At 48.6% G+C, this 14,350-nt stretch overlaps 5 protein-coding genes across 5 annotated transcripts; 3 read left to right on the top strand and 2 right to left on the bottom strand.

Moving 5' to 3' along the window:
- Positions 1-2,190: 2,190 nt before the first annotated feature.
- On the top strand, positions 2,191-2,712 carry PV10_02885 (uncharacterized protein; the record flags this gene model as incomplete). Its single annotated transcript, XM_016367262.1, has 1 exon — positions 2,191-2,712. One exon carries the CDS (start codon positions 2,191-2,193, stop codon positions 2,710-2,712), a length of 522 nt encoding a protein of 173 aa, XP_016226780.1.
- Positions 2,713-5,333: 2,621 nt separating this feature from the next.
- Positions 5,334-6,524, bottom strand: PV10_02884 (uncharacterized protein; the record flags this gene model as incomplete). Its single annotated transcript, XM_016367261.1, has 4 exons — positions 5,334-5,366; positions 5,421-6,114; positions 6,162-6,253; positions 6,300-6,524. 4 exons carry the CDS (start codon positions 6,522-6,524, stop codon positions 5,334-5,336), a joined length of 1,044 nt encoding a protein of 347 aa, XP_016226779.1.
- Positions 6,525-7,098: 574 nt separating this feature from the next.
- Positions 7,099-8,433, top strand: PV10_02883 (uncharacterized protein). Its single transcript, XM_016367260.1, has one exon. It carries the CDS (start codon positions 7,265-7,267, stop codon positions 8,300-8,302), a length of 1,038 nt encoding a protein of 345 aa, XP_016226778.1. The 5' UTR covers positions 7,099-7,264; the 3' UTR covers positions 8,303-8,433.
- A 2,752-nt stretch (positions 8,434-11,185) lies between these two features.
- PV10_02882 (uncharacterized protein) lies at positions 11,186-12,685 on the top strand (the record flags this gene model as incomplete). Its single annotated transcript, XM_016367259.1, has 2 exons — positions 11,186-11,650; positions 11,713-12,685. The coding sequence occupies 2 exons, from the start codon at positions 11,186-11,188 to the stop codon at positions 12,682-12,684; spliced, it is 1,437 nt and encodes a 478-aa protein (XP_016226777.1). The 3' UTR covers position 12,685.
- PV10_02881 (uncharacterized protein) lies at positions 12,659-14,093 on the bottom strand. Its single transcript, XM_016367258.1, has 2 exons — positions 13,441-14,093; positions 12,659-13,361 (listed from the first exon to the last, which is right to left on the bottom strand). Exons 1-2 carry the CDS (start codon positions 13,750-13,752, stop codon positions 12,726-12,728), a joined length of 948 nt encoding a protein of 315 aa, XP_016226776.1. The 5' UTR covers positions 13,753-14,093; the 3' UTR covers positions 12,659-12,725.
- Between the last annotated feature and the right edge of the window lie 257 nt (positions 14,094-14,350).

The raw sequence follows: 14,350 nt of genomic DNA, 5'->3' as shown, positions 1-14,350 counted from the left end.
TTCAACTCAAGCTCCATCAAATTGTTGTGAGGCATTAGCCGGAGTAAGTCGAGGTTCGGACCATGTCTCAGAGCATGGCCGAGGCAAGCCACTCTTGCAATGTTGTTCCGACGAACGATCAGAACAAGTACTCAGGATTTTCAATGATCGACATGACTGATCACCAGGTGGTCACTCCCTGGAGCGGAGATGCTATCGCAAGGCTCGGGCTACTTAGATACTGGAACTTGAAGCCGAGGTTTTCAGCCAACACGAGGACTACGCACGACAGGTGATACAAATGATAGATTAGTAACCCTAGTCACAGGACAAAAATGGCTATAGGGCATCAAAGGTCAATAATTTCCTAATCTAATGACCTGGCACATTAAGTGGTCGTTTGTTCAGGATATCCAGTCAAACTTCTCCCCAAGATATCTGTTCGCACGCATGTCACCTGACCTCGCATGGCCCTCGAAGTTCTCTGCTCGTGCAGCTCGCCCGCAGAGTTTGCCCAGCTGTCCGCTTTCTCTCTCCGATGTAACTTCTTGATAAGTCACAGTCTTCAAATACTTGCCTACCCATAAACCTCCTGTGTAACGTGCCGCGCCCTTTGTAGGCAACACATGGTTGGTGCCAATGCACTAAAAGGTCTCGATCAGTATATATCCCGATGCCGACAAGAGTATTGAGTGCGAGTAGATTTGACACGAACCTTATCACCATAGCTCACACATGTCTTATCGCCTAAGAACAAGGCGCCGAAATTTTTCATCTTGTCCAACGCTTCTCTAGGATTCTCCGTGAGTATCTGAACATGCTCGCTTGCATAGTCGTCCGCCAGGTCATAGGCTTCTCCCAAGGTTTTGGTAACAATGACTTCTCCAAAAGCATTCCAGCTACCCCCAGCCAAATCTCTAGTCGGGAGAATTTCCAACTGCCGATTCACTTCTTCAATCGCTTTCTCTCCCAAAGATCTGGAGTTTGTGATCAATATGGCAGGGGTATCAGGACCATGCTCAGCCTGGCTCAACAAGTCCGTAGCCACAAGAACTGGATCGGCCTTCTCGTCGGCGACTATCAAGACTTCTGTTGGTCCTGCGGGCAAGTCGATACCAATTGTTCCGAAAAGCTGGCGTTTCGCTTCAGCAACAAATGAGTTACCAGGACCAGCGATGAAGTCCACCTTGCCTACAGTTTGAGTTCCTAGCGCCATAGATGCGATTGCCTGCACTCCACCAAGAATGTAAATCTCGTCTGCGCCGGCTAGGTGGGCAGCGGCGACCGTGGCAGCCGGGATTTTGCCATGAATCGGAGGGGTACATGCGATGACTCGTTGGACTCCAGCAGCCTTAGCGGTGACAATAGTCATATGAGCTGAAGCTAGAAGCGGGTACCGTCCACCAGGGATGTAGGCTCCCACAGACGAAATTGGGATGTTCTTCTGACCCAACCAGACACCGGGCCTCATTTCAATCTCAAATTCTCGTAGCGACTTCCGTTGCGCCAGTGCAAAGGTTCGCACATTTTGTTGTACGGTATGTATGTCATCGAGGGTTTGCTGTGGTACTTGAGCAATGATTGCGTCAATATCGGTTGGGGAAAGCAAAAATGATGCTGGTGTCCACTTGTCGAATTTTTCCGAGTATGCTCGAACTGCCACATCACCCTTGCATCGAATCTCATCGATAACCGAGCGAACAACAGCAGGAACGTCCAATTTCGGTGTGCTAGAAACGTTCTCCACTGAAGCCTTCGCTTTCAGATAGATAGGAGACATGATCAGCATAATAAGAATGCAGCAAAAATTGTCAATGCTATTAAATTTGAAACCTCACAAGTGGAAGACTGTTGAAACCTTTGTTCGTCTTCATATAGTTATCAGTCCATGCATGAGACATATCCAGTCTTTGACTTGCTATTGACTAGACAGTTTCTTTTGTTCCGATCAGTGTGATCTCCACATTTAGAGCCCCGACTGTGGCGGGTGAGTATCGGGGCACAGACGGGAGCTGTTAACACATTAAGGGGAAGTGGTTTTAGTGTGACTGTGACGCATGGCAAAGTTTCGTGAGACTGTCGATGAGTGGCCAAAGTTGTTCCCGCATTACAGTTCTATATCGATCACAAGAGTGAACAAGCGAATTCGGCATTGTGACTAAGGGGGCTATTCCTGTGATCATAATTCTTTACAGTGGCCATAATCGAAGCATGGCTAATTCCAAAGTTGCTCTTGTCACAGCTTCTTCCGCCGGTCTGGGCGCCGCCATTGCCACAAGTCTTGCAATCGCAAACTATAGAGTGGCAATCAACTACTTTGCCTCTCCTCATCGAGCTGAGACAGTCATTGAGGATATGGAAAGGGTGGTTGGCCACAGTTCCTCAGAGCCATCCGAAAAATTCATCGCCATAAAAGCAGACATTGGCCAGCCATCAGAGATTCGTACACTTATAGCAGACGTGATCTTAAAATTTGGTCGACTCGATCTGGTTGTTTCGAACGGTGGATGGACACGTATTACCGATTTCGCAAACCTGGAGGGAAATGTTGACGAGACAGACTGGGATCATTGTTGGAATTTGAACGTCAAAAGCCATCTCTTTCTCCTGCACGCAAGCAAAAAGTATCTCGAGGACCGGGAGGGGTGCTTTATCACGATCGCAAGCGTCGCAGGTGTTAAGCCTAGCGGGAGCTCTGTGGTACACTACCATTTCCCCCTTGCCACCTCCTAAAAATCCGGAGCGTTTGCTAAAAACTGCCATCAAAAAGCCTTACGCAGTCACCAAAGCGGCACAGATATACATGGTAAAATGCCTTGCCGGAATTGCGGCCCCTAGAGTTCGAGTGAACTCAGTGTCGCCGGGAATTTTGATGACGGTGAGTTAACCCGGGCATTTCTGGTGCCGCAGAGTTCCCTGTACAACAAGAGCTAACGGAAGAAGGATTGGGGTCGCCAGTTCTCGGAACAGAGACTGGAAAATGCGCGAGGGAGGGCTGCGCTGCAAAGGTTTGCGACAGTACAGGTACATGGTACAAAACTTCAAATGGTGGGAACCTGACTAACAATGTCAATTTTACGCCATCAAAGGACGTTGCACAGCAGGTTCAGTTGTTAGCTGAGAACAGATCAATGACTGGCGTCAATATCGTGGTGGATGCGGGATTCTCGCTTGGTTCTTGAAGACCTGAGGGAAATCTCAAGGAAAGGCCCAGGATTTCCTTGAGTACGGCAATGGAGTCTCCTTATCCCGGCAGATTCTTCCAAATGATTCAAAATAGTTTCAAATTCTTAGATACTGGAATCAAGAGTTCAAAAGTGTTGTAGAATGACTGGTCAAGTGCCCACCGTCCCTATAAGGCAGCAATCTCTCGGATGTCAACTATGCGCCTAAGATCACCAAAGATTACGGCTAGACAATATTCAAGTATCGTCTTCACATTCGGTGTTCACTCCCTCTCACCACCAATGCAACAGACGATTTTCCACCCATACCTCGATCCGGTTGCCAACCTTTCCGGCAACGACAGTGCCCTTATCTGGAAACTCAGGGCTATTTCCGTCACTTTTCGAATGAAATGAATAGCCAGCACCGCCGAGTTTCGTAATACCCATTTCTCTTAGTTTGGTCGCAATTGTTACTCTGGTCCTGTCAAGAGCCACGTTTGTTGAACTTGATGCATCAGGGACACTGGGTCTTACTATCCACACTCTTGGGTCTTGCAGATAGGCGACCCTTTTCGTGATATAGTGATCCTTGACCTTTCCAAGTACGCTGTCCACATTTGGGGGCCCTATATGGCCAAGAATAGCGCCGCGCTGAGACCCAATGACGACCACAAAGCAGCCTCGAATGCCCTGCGTCCCTATCATATGAGGTTCTTCGTCAAACGCTTGGAAAGATGCTTCATTTAAGTGAACCTCATTCAGTGAACGATTGACGAAGGCTCCGCGAAACTTTCCGTGAAAATTCTGCGACATGATGATGATACGAGACTTAGTCGCACTTCGACAATTGAATTGCTATGTCAAAGAGGCCAGAGTCAGTTGTGGAAGATAGGCGCGAGTGTCGGTGGGTGTTTGGGGGTAGCCCGGCTTCAAACATCGCAGTCAGACCCATATGTGTCAGTCATATATCGACCTTCTCTCGGGGACACATTCACCGTAATAGCAAGGAGTCATATCTGGTAACTATTTACGGAAGGCCGTCTTCAACGTAGCTGCAGGAGGTCGAGCAGATGAAACTTGCTCGCCTTTTAAAACAACGCCCGCCATTGCGTAACGACTTTTGTGAACTCGGCTACTATGCGTCTGAGTCCAAGTCCCTGCCAACCCTCCAGGTCCTTCTCGATAACGGTTGGGACATCAATATGCCTGAGAGTGATTCACATCCGCCATATCTAGACTAAGAATACCCAAACATAGCAAAGAGACCCATTATACTAAAACCGCCAGGCACGCTATCGAGTCAGGTGCCGATGAAGATGTCGTTCAATGGTTTCTCGCCCACGGCGCGAACCCTAACGCCTTCGCTACGAAGCACAAAGCGACGCCGCTCTCTCGTGCCGTCCAATACGCGAGTGTGAAAATTGTCCAACTTCTTCTAGTTAGTGGTGGCTCCGTGGAAAAAGGCGAACTGGTCTTCTATACTTGCCGGAGACCTGCAGGAGACACGGACGCGTTGATAATCCTCCAGATGTTGTACGAAAGAGGTGCACCGGTCGATAATGTCCTCTTTGCAGACTTCGATGAGCTTCGCAAAGTTTCGATGTTCTCCTCAACTCCTCTATGGGAGTCGATTGCGATGGGCGACGTTTCAAGAGTCCTTTTCCTTCTGGATCGTGGTGCGAGTACAATGGCCAAAGAGGCAAGCCTGTGTATATCACCACTGGAGAAAGCAAGACAATGTGGAAACCCGCAGATTGCCAAGATAGTATCCGAGGCATCAAAAAGGGTGATATTAGATATCAAAATTGGATCTTGACGAGACGAAAGAAAAGAATTGGATGCTGGCCCGAAGTCGTCAGCAAGACGACTCCACCACTGCCGTCAATTCTCCAAGTCTGGGAGGACGCTATCGCCTACAACAACGTATACAAAACCTCTCCACAACAGCATCGTCTATAGGACATGTATCGGTGACGACGAAATTGGAAATAGGCGTCCTTGATTTGTCACTGATCCTGTCTAGCCTCGTGGATATTCAAAGCTGAGTTCTGGGTCGCTGATCGGAAGTCTTTTTGACCCTGGACTATGCTGTTCAACTATCTCTCCAGGTGTTACTAGGACGATTCAATGGAATATTCGAATATCTCTCTTAGTCGAGGGTTTATAACCTCGAGACTATTAATCTTTCTACTCAATCGCTCCTCTGGTTTGAAACTTGGACTATACGAGACAAGTCAAGATTTCAGGGGGGTGCACAAGAAAGTTGTCAATTACCCAAGCCATAGTCGTGTTGGTCACGCCATCAGCCAGCGTCAACCAATGCTGATTAGTCACACTTGTATCGTTGACCCACGCATTTGAAGCATTGCTTGCAGTGATGGTGTTGTACCCGTCCTCATTGGCATAACTCAAGAGAGGCCACATGCCGATCTCAGCAAATCCGTCAAGCCCCAAAACCCCATACAATACTGCAATCGGGTCCCAGGTCTCACGACGGACAGATCCACGAGTCACATACCACTGATAAGCGGAAATGATTGGGGATTCATTCGATGTGAGTGCTTCTGCCAATGGTCTGTCGCCCGAAAATATGTTGTTGCCCAGTTCGCCGCCAGAGAAGGTAATGGGTACAGATTCTGGGAGGTTCGCAATGACATACGCCGTACTGTCAGGATCGGTCCCACCAAAGTTATACTCCCAGCCGAATGGATAACGACCTCCCATGATGATCATTTCGCTCACTTTAGCAGCCACGAGCTCTTGTCCCGTCAAAGGACTAATGTCATCGCCTTCAGACCGTAGCAGGTCGGCAAGATTGGTGAGAAAGCCAATGGAGATAATATGCATGCTGTTGTTGTCCGCAGAAGCAAGAATCGATCGATAGAGATCAACAGGCGTTGGGCTTAACGAAGCGTTAGTAAGAGTCCCAGGCCAGTTGTAGGCAACTTTGCTGGCATATTCGCCTCTCCTTCAAACAGATTAGACTTGGAAAGCCAAACCAATTGCCTGACTTACACGTAGTCCCAGTCATCGAAGAACGTCACATTGGACAACGGACGGAGAGCTGCCACAGGCACCTCTGGATTCCCAAAGTATGAACAAATCGACTTTGGGAGGTTAGTCGCGTGACTGAGACTAGAGACAAACACGTACACTTGCGGCAGGGGCACCATGTTCCGACGGTGTGTTGATTATGACCCCCTTGAGGTCGGCCAGGCCACAGTTCTGTAGAACATTGGCGATCGCTAATGCGCCAACATCATCGACATCGCCAAACAAGTCGGTGTCGATTATGATAGGTTGTGGTGATGCGAGGGCTTTAGCAATGAATGGTAGGCTATTCGCAGCGAGGAGTGCAACAGGGATCACGGATCGCATCTTCGCAGTCTGTCGAAGAGGAATAATTACAAGTGTGGAGGATTTAGAACACAGTAAACGTGATTGGAGAACCTCTATAGACTGCGACGAGTCGCATTGCCCATTTTATGTGTCGAGGAACTGACATTGGGTAATAGATCGTGGGTTACCGAGAACAACTTCGAGATTAGCACATCTTCTGCCATAGCTAGCTCTCTCCCAGTTGACCCGATATGAGGCGTCCAAGATGCAATATTCTTGATGCTAGACTCGTAGCTGAGATATCTGGCATGTGGCAGCAATCATAGTAACCCGATGGGAGTACAAAGTGGTTGGGCTAAGTAATCTCGTACGACAGATGGCGAGATATGATTGGAGGATAGTCACGTTCCTAAACCGACATTTGCGTTATCATGATCGACACTGCGGGTCGGGATTTTGATAAAGTTGCTTAGTACGACATCAATCGCGGGGTTATCGACCTCAGCTTGTCTGGAGAATTCTTACGGTCTCGAACCAACACAAACAAAGATTTTCGTGGCCTGACGTGCCAATCCCTGAATTTGGCGGTATTGTAAAGGTATATCTTCTGGCCGCCTGTCCTGATAACCAAGCATGCCAATCTGTGAACCCCTCGTCTACTGATTGCCGAATCCTCAAGGCCACGTCGTGAATCAACACAAGGCCTATCTAGCATACAGTCACTACGCTTAACCTACACACACATCCTAACTTTGGCTCTCGTGGAACCTTCAGCAACAATGGCGCCAACAAAATATCTGGATCGACCGATCCCGGCCATCTCCCTTGCAGACTTTGATTCCCGCATCGACGAGATCACGGAGCAGCTTTGCTCTGCAGCAGAAAGTGTTGGATTTTTCTGCGTCGTCGATCATGGTATCCCAGTGACCACTATCGAGGAAGCTTTTGAATTGTCATCAAAATTCTTTGCGCTTCCAGATTCCGTCAAGGCCGCTGTGCCATTTTCCAATAATGCTGGCTGGGAGAAGAATGCTCAAATCCGTCCCTCTACTGGCGCGGCTGACCGCAAAGAATCTTACCAGATGCAATTCGGCGCCAACATGGAGGGAAAATGGCTTCCTGATTCCGAACTACCAGGCTTTCAACTCTCTGCGCTCACTTTCATGCACCAAGTACAGGCTGTCTCTGAAAAATTGATGAAATGCTTCGCACGAGGCCTTGGGTTCGACGACAACTACTTCATCCGAGCACATGACATCAGCCGTCCAGAGTCCCAGACTGTTTGCCGCCTTTTGCACTATTTTGAGGTACCAGCGGATAACGGGCGTGCGGGTGAGGTGTGGCATCGTGCTGGTGCCCACACTGATTGGGATCTTCTCACTTTACTCTTTCAGAAAGGCGGCCAGTCGGGGCTCGAGATCTGCCCTGGTCGTGAGGTGAGCACGTCTTTCGGCTACGGTGACACATGGACCAAGGTCGAGCCCTCAAGCACTGGCGCCATCATTTGCAACATCGGTGATTTGCTCATGAGCTGGTCCGACGACCGCTTCAAGTCAACTTATCATCGAGTCAAGGCCCCCACAGAGCCAGGCGACTACTACGGAGAGAGATACAGCATTGCCTTCTTCAACCAGCCTTGCCACGATGCGCTGATCCAAGGACCTAAGAAGAAGTACCCACTCGTGACTGGAGCAGAGTTTACCAGGAATGCAATGAACCTCTACTACGCTAAAACAATGGCGGAAAAGGAGAAGAAACTTGCCGAGCCTACCAAGATGGACGTAGGCGGTAAAATTGTTGATGGAATTGGAGCATAAAGAGTCGCTGGGACACGCCTGGGCAGTGCGATTTGTGTGTTTGAATTAATGAGAAATCACCTTCTGTGGCATCGCTCGGTCTACAAAATGCATATTCCTTCTGGGTCTACCAAGACACCTCATCTGTTGTCTCTCCTTCCATTAAAGCCAGTGCGAACCTCTTGAAAAAGATACTCCTCCTTGAAAATCCTTCTGACAGATTTAAATTCGCGATACATTGTTTCAATAGCAAAGGAAATTTTAACTGCGGCATTTTCCAAGATTAAGATGGTCTCCTGAAAGATGTGCACAATTTGTCTAGGGGCAGAAGCTTAGTTTTCATAAGCAGAGAACGGATTTACTTGGAAGACATCATCAACGACATTAAATACCATTACGAGGTAACTATATGTTAGGGAATTATTCACCTCTACGCTCTGCATGGGGTAGAGCTGTCGTGACCCCGTCTGAATCAGTACCAAACAACAGTTTATCCATCTCACTCTTGTCGTGGGGAAAGACGAGATTCAAGAACACTCCAACCACGGCTGCGATGATGAATGGTGTCTCCACGACCAAGTTGATCCCTTGTTCGAATCCTTGAAGATGCACATTTGGACCACTGTAATCCAGAATCTGGTGGAACCACGTCGGTGTGACAATATCAATGAAACCGATGCCAAGAGAGATGGTGAGAATGAAACGATTGCGTCGGTTGAACTGCACCATTCCCAAAATTCTGATACCTGCAACAACGATAGTGCTGTAGAGGAAGACTTGCATCCCACCAAGGACTGACGGTGGCATAGCTGAAAAGACAGCGCCGAATTTGGCGAAGAAACCCATGAGAATCAAGAAGCAAGAAGCTGCCCAGCCGGCACGTCGAGACTGCAACATTTTTGTCAGCAAAGATTTTCTTAATTCGTGTATCTTACAAGAAAGGAAGGAGGGCTTCTTACCGCACAGCCAGTGATGACAATGACACCGTTATTTCCTGCCTGAGCAACCATTGGTCCAGCAGTTCCCAGAGCGCTGATTAAGCTGCCCAATCCATCGCAGAGAATACCACCCTGGATCCGACTGTTGAACACTGTGCCCTCGACGTCAACACCAGAGATCTCTGCTGTGGCGAGAATGTCAGGCATGCAGCTGACGCCCTGGCAGATGAACATGATGAGCAGTGGAAGAACCAAGGCTCCATCCACAGACAGTCTGAATGTGTGAACCCAGAGAAAAGTGACCACTGGGGCAGAGTCGATGTTCTCCCTAGACCAGTAGCCTGTTGCGCCAGAGATTGCGCATCCGACAGCGAGCCCGATCAGAACGGAGCCAGATTTCATCAGAGGAGCACCAAATTGCTCCACCAAAATGATGCTGACAAAAACACTGAAACCAAGTCCGATCAACTTTGGGTCAGCCCAAGGGAGGGGTCTCGGTGCCGCCACATTGGGGCACAAGGCATAGAAACCCTCACCGCCATTGCAATTGTATGAGCCAGCCCAATTCTGCATTCCATTTGAAATCAAAAATACACCAATTAGCAGCAACAGCGAACCAGTGATCATTTTGGGAAAGACTTTGTTGAGAAGACGAGGAGGTACGAGCGACATGCCAATTTGGATGAAGACAGTGCAGAGCATCGTTCCCAGAAAAGCTCCCCATGCATCGGGGCAGGGGAGTTGTGTTCCATCCTCGGCGACAGGACACGTTCCATTATTATAGCGCATGCTGGTGTATGAAAATGCAATAGGAATAATATCGAACGTCGGTCCCACGACTGACAACAGACCGGTGCCGATATAGAAGGGCGTGCCTTTGATGTGAACTCTAGTGACTTGAATGGCAGTGGCAATCCCAGTGGTGATGAAAGCTGCCGAGACCAGGTACGAAACCTGCTGCGGTTGTAGATGGAAGGCTCCAGATGCAATAGCTAGCGGTGGCGACACAACTGATCCGATCATGATGAGTGCATGTTGCAGACCAAGGATAATCGTCAGAAGGATGGGAACTCGATCATGAAGGCCATAGAATGGTACCGATTTCTCCTTGTGTCTCCTGTTGAAAGGAGGAATATTGGGGGTGACCAGGTACCAATAGTCATAATCTCCCACCCAAGCGTCTTTCGACGTGATGTAAGTCGAGAACTCGGAAAATCTGTCCTGAAAGGTGAGTTTCTTTGCCGTTCCTTGATTCATTGTCTCATCTGTCGATGTGTTGAGGCTTTCCGACACCATCTTGCTGTCCTCTGTTGCCATCTTTGCGGGCTCCATGGATGATTAACGGGATTCGAGAACGTGACCAAGATCAAAAGCCGATATTCTCAAGAGATCAAGGTGGCCTGAGCCATACGGGATATTACTGCCACCTTATATCCTCCAATATCCTGCATGAATCCATTAATTGACCTTACTTTAATCCAACATGGAGGAAGCCGCTTTCAAAGGCATTTGATTGGGTTGAGGGACAGTATCAGTGGCCGTACGACAAATATCCTTTACCATCCTAGATTGCATATCACCTTATCGCCGAGAGTCGAGCGCGGAGTTTGAACTTATCTGTCGTGGGTATTTTCGTACAGAAGCGCAAATATGATTGGCTCCCAGATACGATGGCCCGATAAACTGTCGGGTCAAAAGCCATGTGGGAGAATGGGCCCCTCGCTCGGACCAGGCGCTAACCCGAGTCTCTCAACGAGAGGGTTTGGCATCCTCCAGTGTCGAAGCAGTCACTTGTCTAGATCATCCTACATCGGTCACTTCCGATTCGACGATCAATTTTTCAAGAAATGCCTAGTCGTGCTTGATCTAGACGTGGGAATGTTAGTGTTCAACGACAGGACCTCCAAATCAATAGCCACACTCGAGAGCAAGAGGACCGCCAAACATCTCTGAAACAGACACATCTATGGCTGCCGTACGGACCTTGTTCTCAAACGCTACGATCATCACAGTAGATGATGACAAGGCAATTTGGTTGGATGGGGCCATCTTGGTTGATGGGAACCGAATAGGTGCAATTGGGAAAACGGAAACGTTGCTCCATCACCCTCTGCTGCAACCAGATTCAACGATTATCGACTGTCAAGGCAAGATCATCATTCCGGGTCTCATCAACACGCATGCACATCTCGGCCAATCAATCCTTCGCGGCCTGGCTGAAGATGTCCCTCTTCACACTTGGCTGTGTGACGCCATCTGGCCCCTCGAAGCCAACTATGAAGACAATGACGGTTATATTGCAAGCAAGGCTACTATTGCTGAGATGTTGAAGAGCGGTACCACTTGTTTCCTCGAGGCGCTTCTTACCTATCGGAGTGGATTTGAAAACGCAGCTCGAGCCGTGGATGAGATGGGAATCCGTGGTTGCTTGGTATGGGAGACTTGATCTCTTCCGCTAGGTCTTGAGATACGAATGCTGACATCTGAATTTAGGGTAAACTCGTCAAGGTAGAGGAGTCAAACAAGTTTGGATTGTCCGATCCGCGAGATCGAGATATTTCCAACATGTCAATTGAAGCCGCAGTGACGGCTCATGGCAAATTCCACGGCTCTTGTAGCGGGCGACTTCATGTCTGGATGGCAGCGGGAACTCCTCGAGGTACAGCCGAGTCAGCTCATAAAGCCATTGGAGACGCCTGTTCTGAACATGGAATGGGCCTCACCATGCACTGTGCCGAAGCACCCAAAGACCTGGTCATCTACCGTGAAAGCTACGGCTGCAGCCCTGTGGAGTTCTGCCAGAGAACGAATCTCATTGGCAAAGATAAAAAGACTGTACTTGCCCATATGGTGAACCTCGACCTCGGCAAAGACTTGCCATTGTTGCGAGAAACCGGAGCCACTGTTGCACACAATGCAAGCAGTAATTGTAAACTTGGGTCAGGAATTGCCGCAGTGCCAGAAATGCTCCAAGAGGGTATTAATGTCAGCTTGGGAACCGATGGTGCCCCATGTGCAAACACCTACGACATGATTCAAGAGATGCGGGTTTCGGCGCTTGTCCACAAAGGCTCTCGACAAGATGCGGCGGCCATAACCGCAGAACAAGTTCTCACAATGGCAACAATCAACGGAGCCAAAGCACTTGGACTTGAGAACGAAATTGGTAGCCTTGAAGTGGGTAAAAAAGCGGATTTCGTGGTGATTGATCCTGTGGGTCTACATTGTTCGCCATTCGATCCATCGCAGGTGTTGGATGGCGGCATCGACCCCATCACGACTGTGGTGTTTTCATGCTCAGGAGCAGATGTCGATAAAGTAATTGTCGATGGGAAAGTGTTGGTGGACGATCGAAAGCTAGTCAGGTATGACGAGACTCAGATTGCACAGGAGGCAAGACAAACGATCAGGAGGATTCGCAATAAAAGTGACATTCGGACTAAAATCAAGAGAAACTATTGCTGAGAAACATAGGGTAGATTAGAATTCTGATGAAATACAAAACTTCATTTATAACTTTGCGCGTATCTAGACAACATATGCTCCTCCACGGTGAATGTCTTTCCGGTCTTGTTCTCTGCAGAATTGTCTAGACATCTGATAACGCAATCAGGGTTTCCATCCAAGAAGAACGGAATTGAATATCTCTCCGCCCCGGACTTGTTGATTACTCGGTGGATGTTACTTCTGTAAGCGCCACCGGTCCAGACATCCAACATATCTCCGATGTTGACCACGTACGCATCCTCCCGCGGTGTAACATCTATCCATTCGTTCGTCTTCTGGTTCAGCACTTGCAAGCCGGAGTTTCCATCTTGAAGCAAGAGGGTGATAGCTCCGAAATCGGTATGCGCACCTGTGCCGACCAGCGTGTCATCCTCAACGTCTGGGTGTGGGGGGTAATGAAGGAGCCGAACAGATTCGATGGGGTTCTTGCAAAAGTCGGCGAATACACTCGTATCCATATTCTTCATTCCAGACGCAAGGATACGCATGACAGTGAAGGATAACGCTGATAGTGCTTGGTGGTATTTGAGCAGCGGGATTTGGAACTGCCACGGGGGCAGCAGGTCTGACTTTGGCCAGATGTTTGGTTCGAGAAAAGGACGCGGGACATCTCCCTCACGCCCAATAAAGTATCCCTGATTTGACTCGTCAGGTCCCGAACTATTTGACAGGCCAATGTCGATTTTAGAATGCAGGATGCCTTTCTCGACTCACCTCTTTCAAGTCTGCTTTTTTGCCTGGTTCGAGGAATTGGGTCCCTAAGATCTCGTAGCCCCGGCCAGGCGTGCCGCTGAGCTTGCGCTTCTCCTCATCTGGAAGTGCAAAAAGGGCTCTGGCTGCCTCAAATGCCTGCGCCTGGAGAGATTTGGAAACATTATGCCCTACGAGTTGGAAAAATCCACTGGTAGCACAAGCTGTCCGGATTTCCTCGACAATGGCATCTGCTTCAGCTGAAGCAGGATCTTGCAAGTATGCACTAAGGTCAATAGTGGGGATGTTGAACTCCACAGGCTTCTGTGATGCCATATCGAATGTGCTGCAGTCCTTGCAATCACTGTAAATTTGTTGGAAGGATTTTCGAATTGGTCGCGAGTTCTGTAGTTGTTCTGTCAAAATGGGGGGGTGAGCGAAGCGGTTATTTCTCCTATAGAGATGCCTTTGTCGAAGATTTTGGAATGAAATTATTGTTGACTTGATTGCAGATTCATATCAGGTCGGACAGCCCCGCGTATCAGTCTATCACTGGCAGAATCGTACTAAATGAATATCTGGTAAGCATTTTAGATCAACGTACCCCGTATCTGGGCAAAGTCGGGGAATAAATCTAGAAGATCTTTGAGGGATCATTGGAAGATCTAAGATATGGCCAGATCTTCAAAGACCAACAAATATTACGATATCGATTTCGGGGGAAGAGAGATAAGCGGGCGATATGCAAATTGCCTGTGCTTGCTCCTATTGGTGCGCTGGTACGATAAAAGTCACGTGTCATGCATAAATCGGCCGAACATCATCGGGCTATCTTAAGCATGACATTGGTCGATCTTCTAATTCTGCCTCTGATATCCCTCCTATATCCTAGTCCCATTCTTCATCTCATCTTTCGCCTCTACACTGCACTAAA

Source organism: Exophiala mesophila (genome assembly GCF_000836275.1).
Source record: "Exophiala mesophila strain CBS 40295 unplaced genomic scaffold supercont1.2, whole genome shotgun sequence".
Lineage (NCBI taxonomy): Eukaryota > Fungi > Ascomycota > Eurotiomycetes > Chaetothyriales > Herpotrichiellaceae > Exophiala > Exophiala mesophila.
Note: the sequence above shows the minus strand (reverse complement) of the source record. Positions and strands in the feature narration are given on the sequence as shown.

Bases quoted from the DNA above. Each gene is read 5' to 3' on its own strand.
- PV10_02883 (XM_016367260.1), top strand. From the start codon at position 7,265: ATGGCGCCAACAAAATATCTGGATCGACCGATCCCGGCCATCTCCCTT.
- PV10_02881 (XM_016367258.1), bottom strand. From the start codon at position 13,752: ATGGCATCACAGAAGCCTGTGGAGTTCAACATCCCCACTATTGACCTT. The intron at 13,362-13,440 runs GTGAGTCGAGAA...GAGTCAAATCAG, and splicing joins AAAAAGCAGACTTGAAAGAG to GGATACTTTATTGGGCGTGA.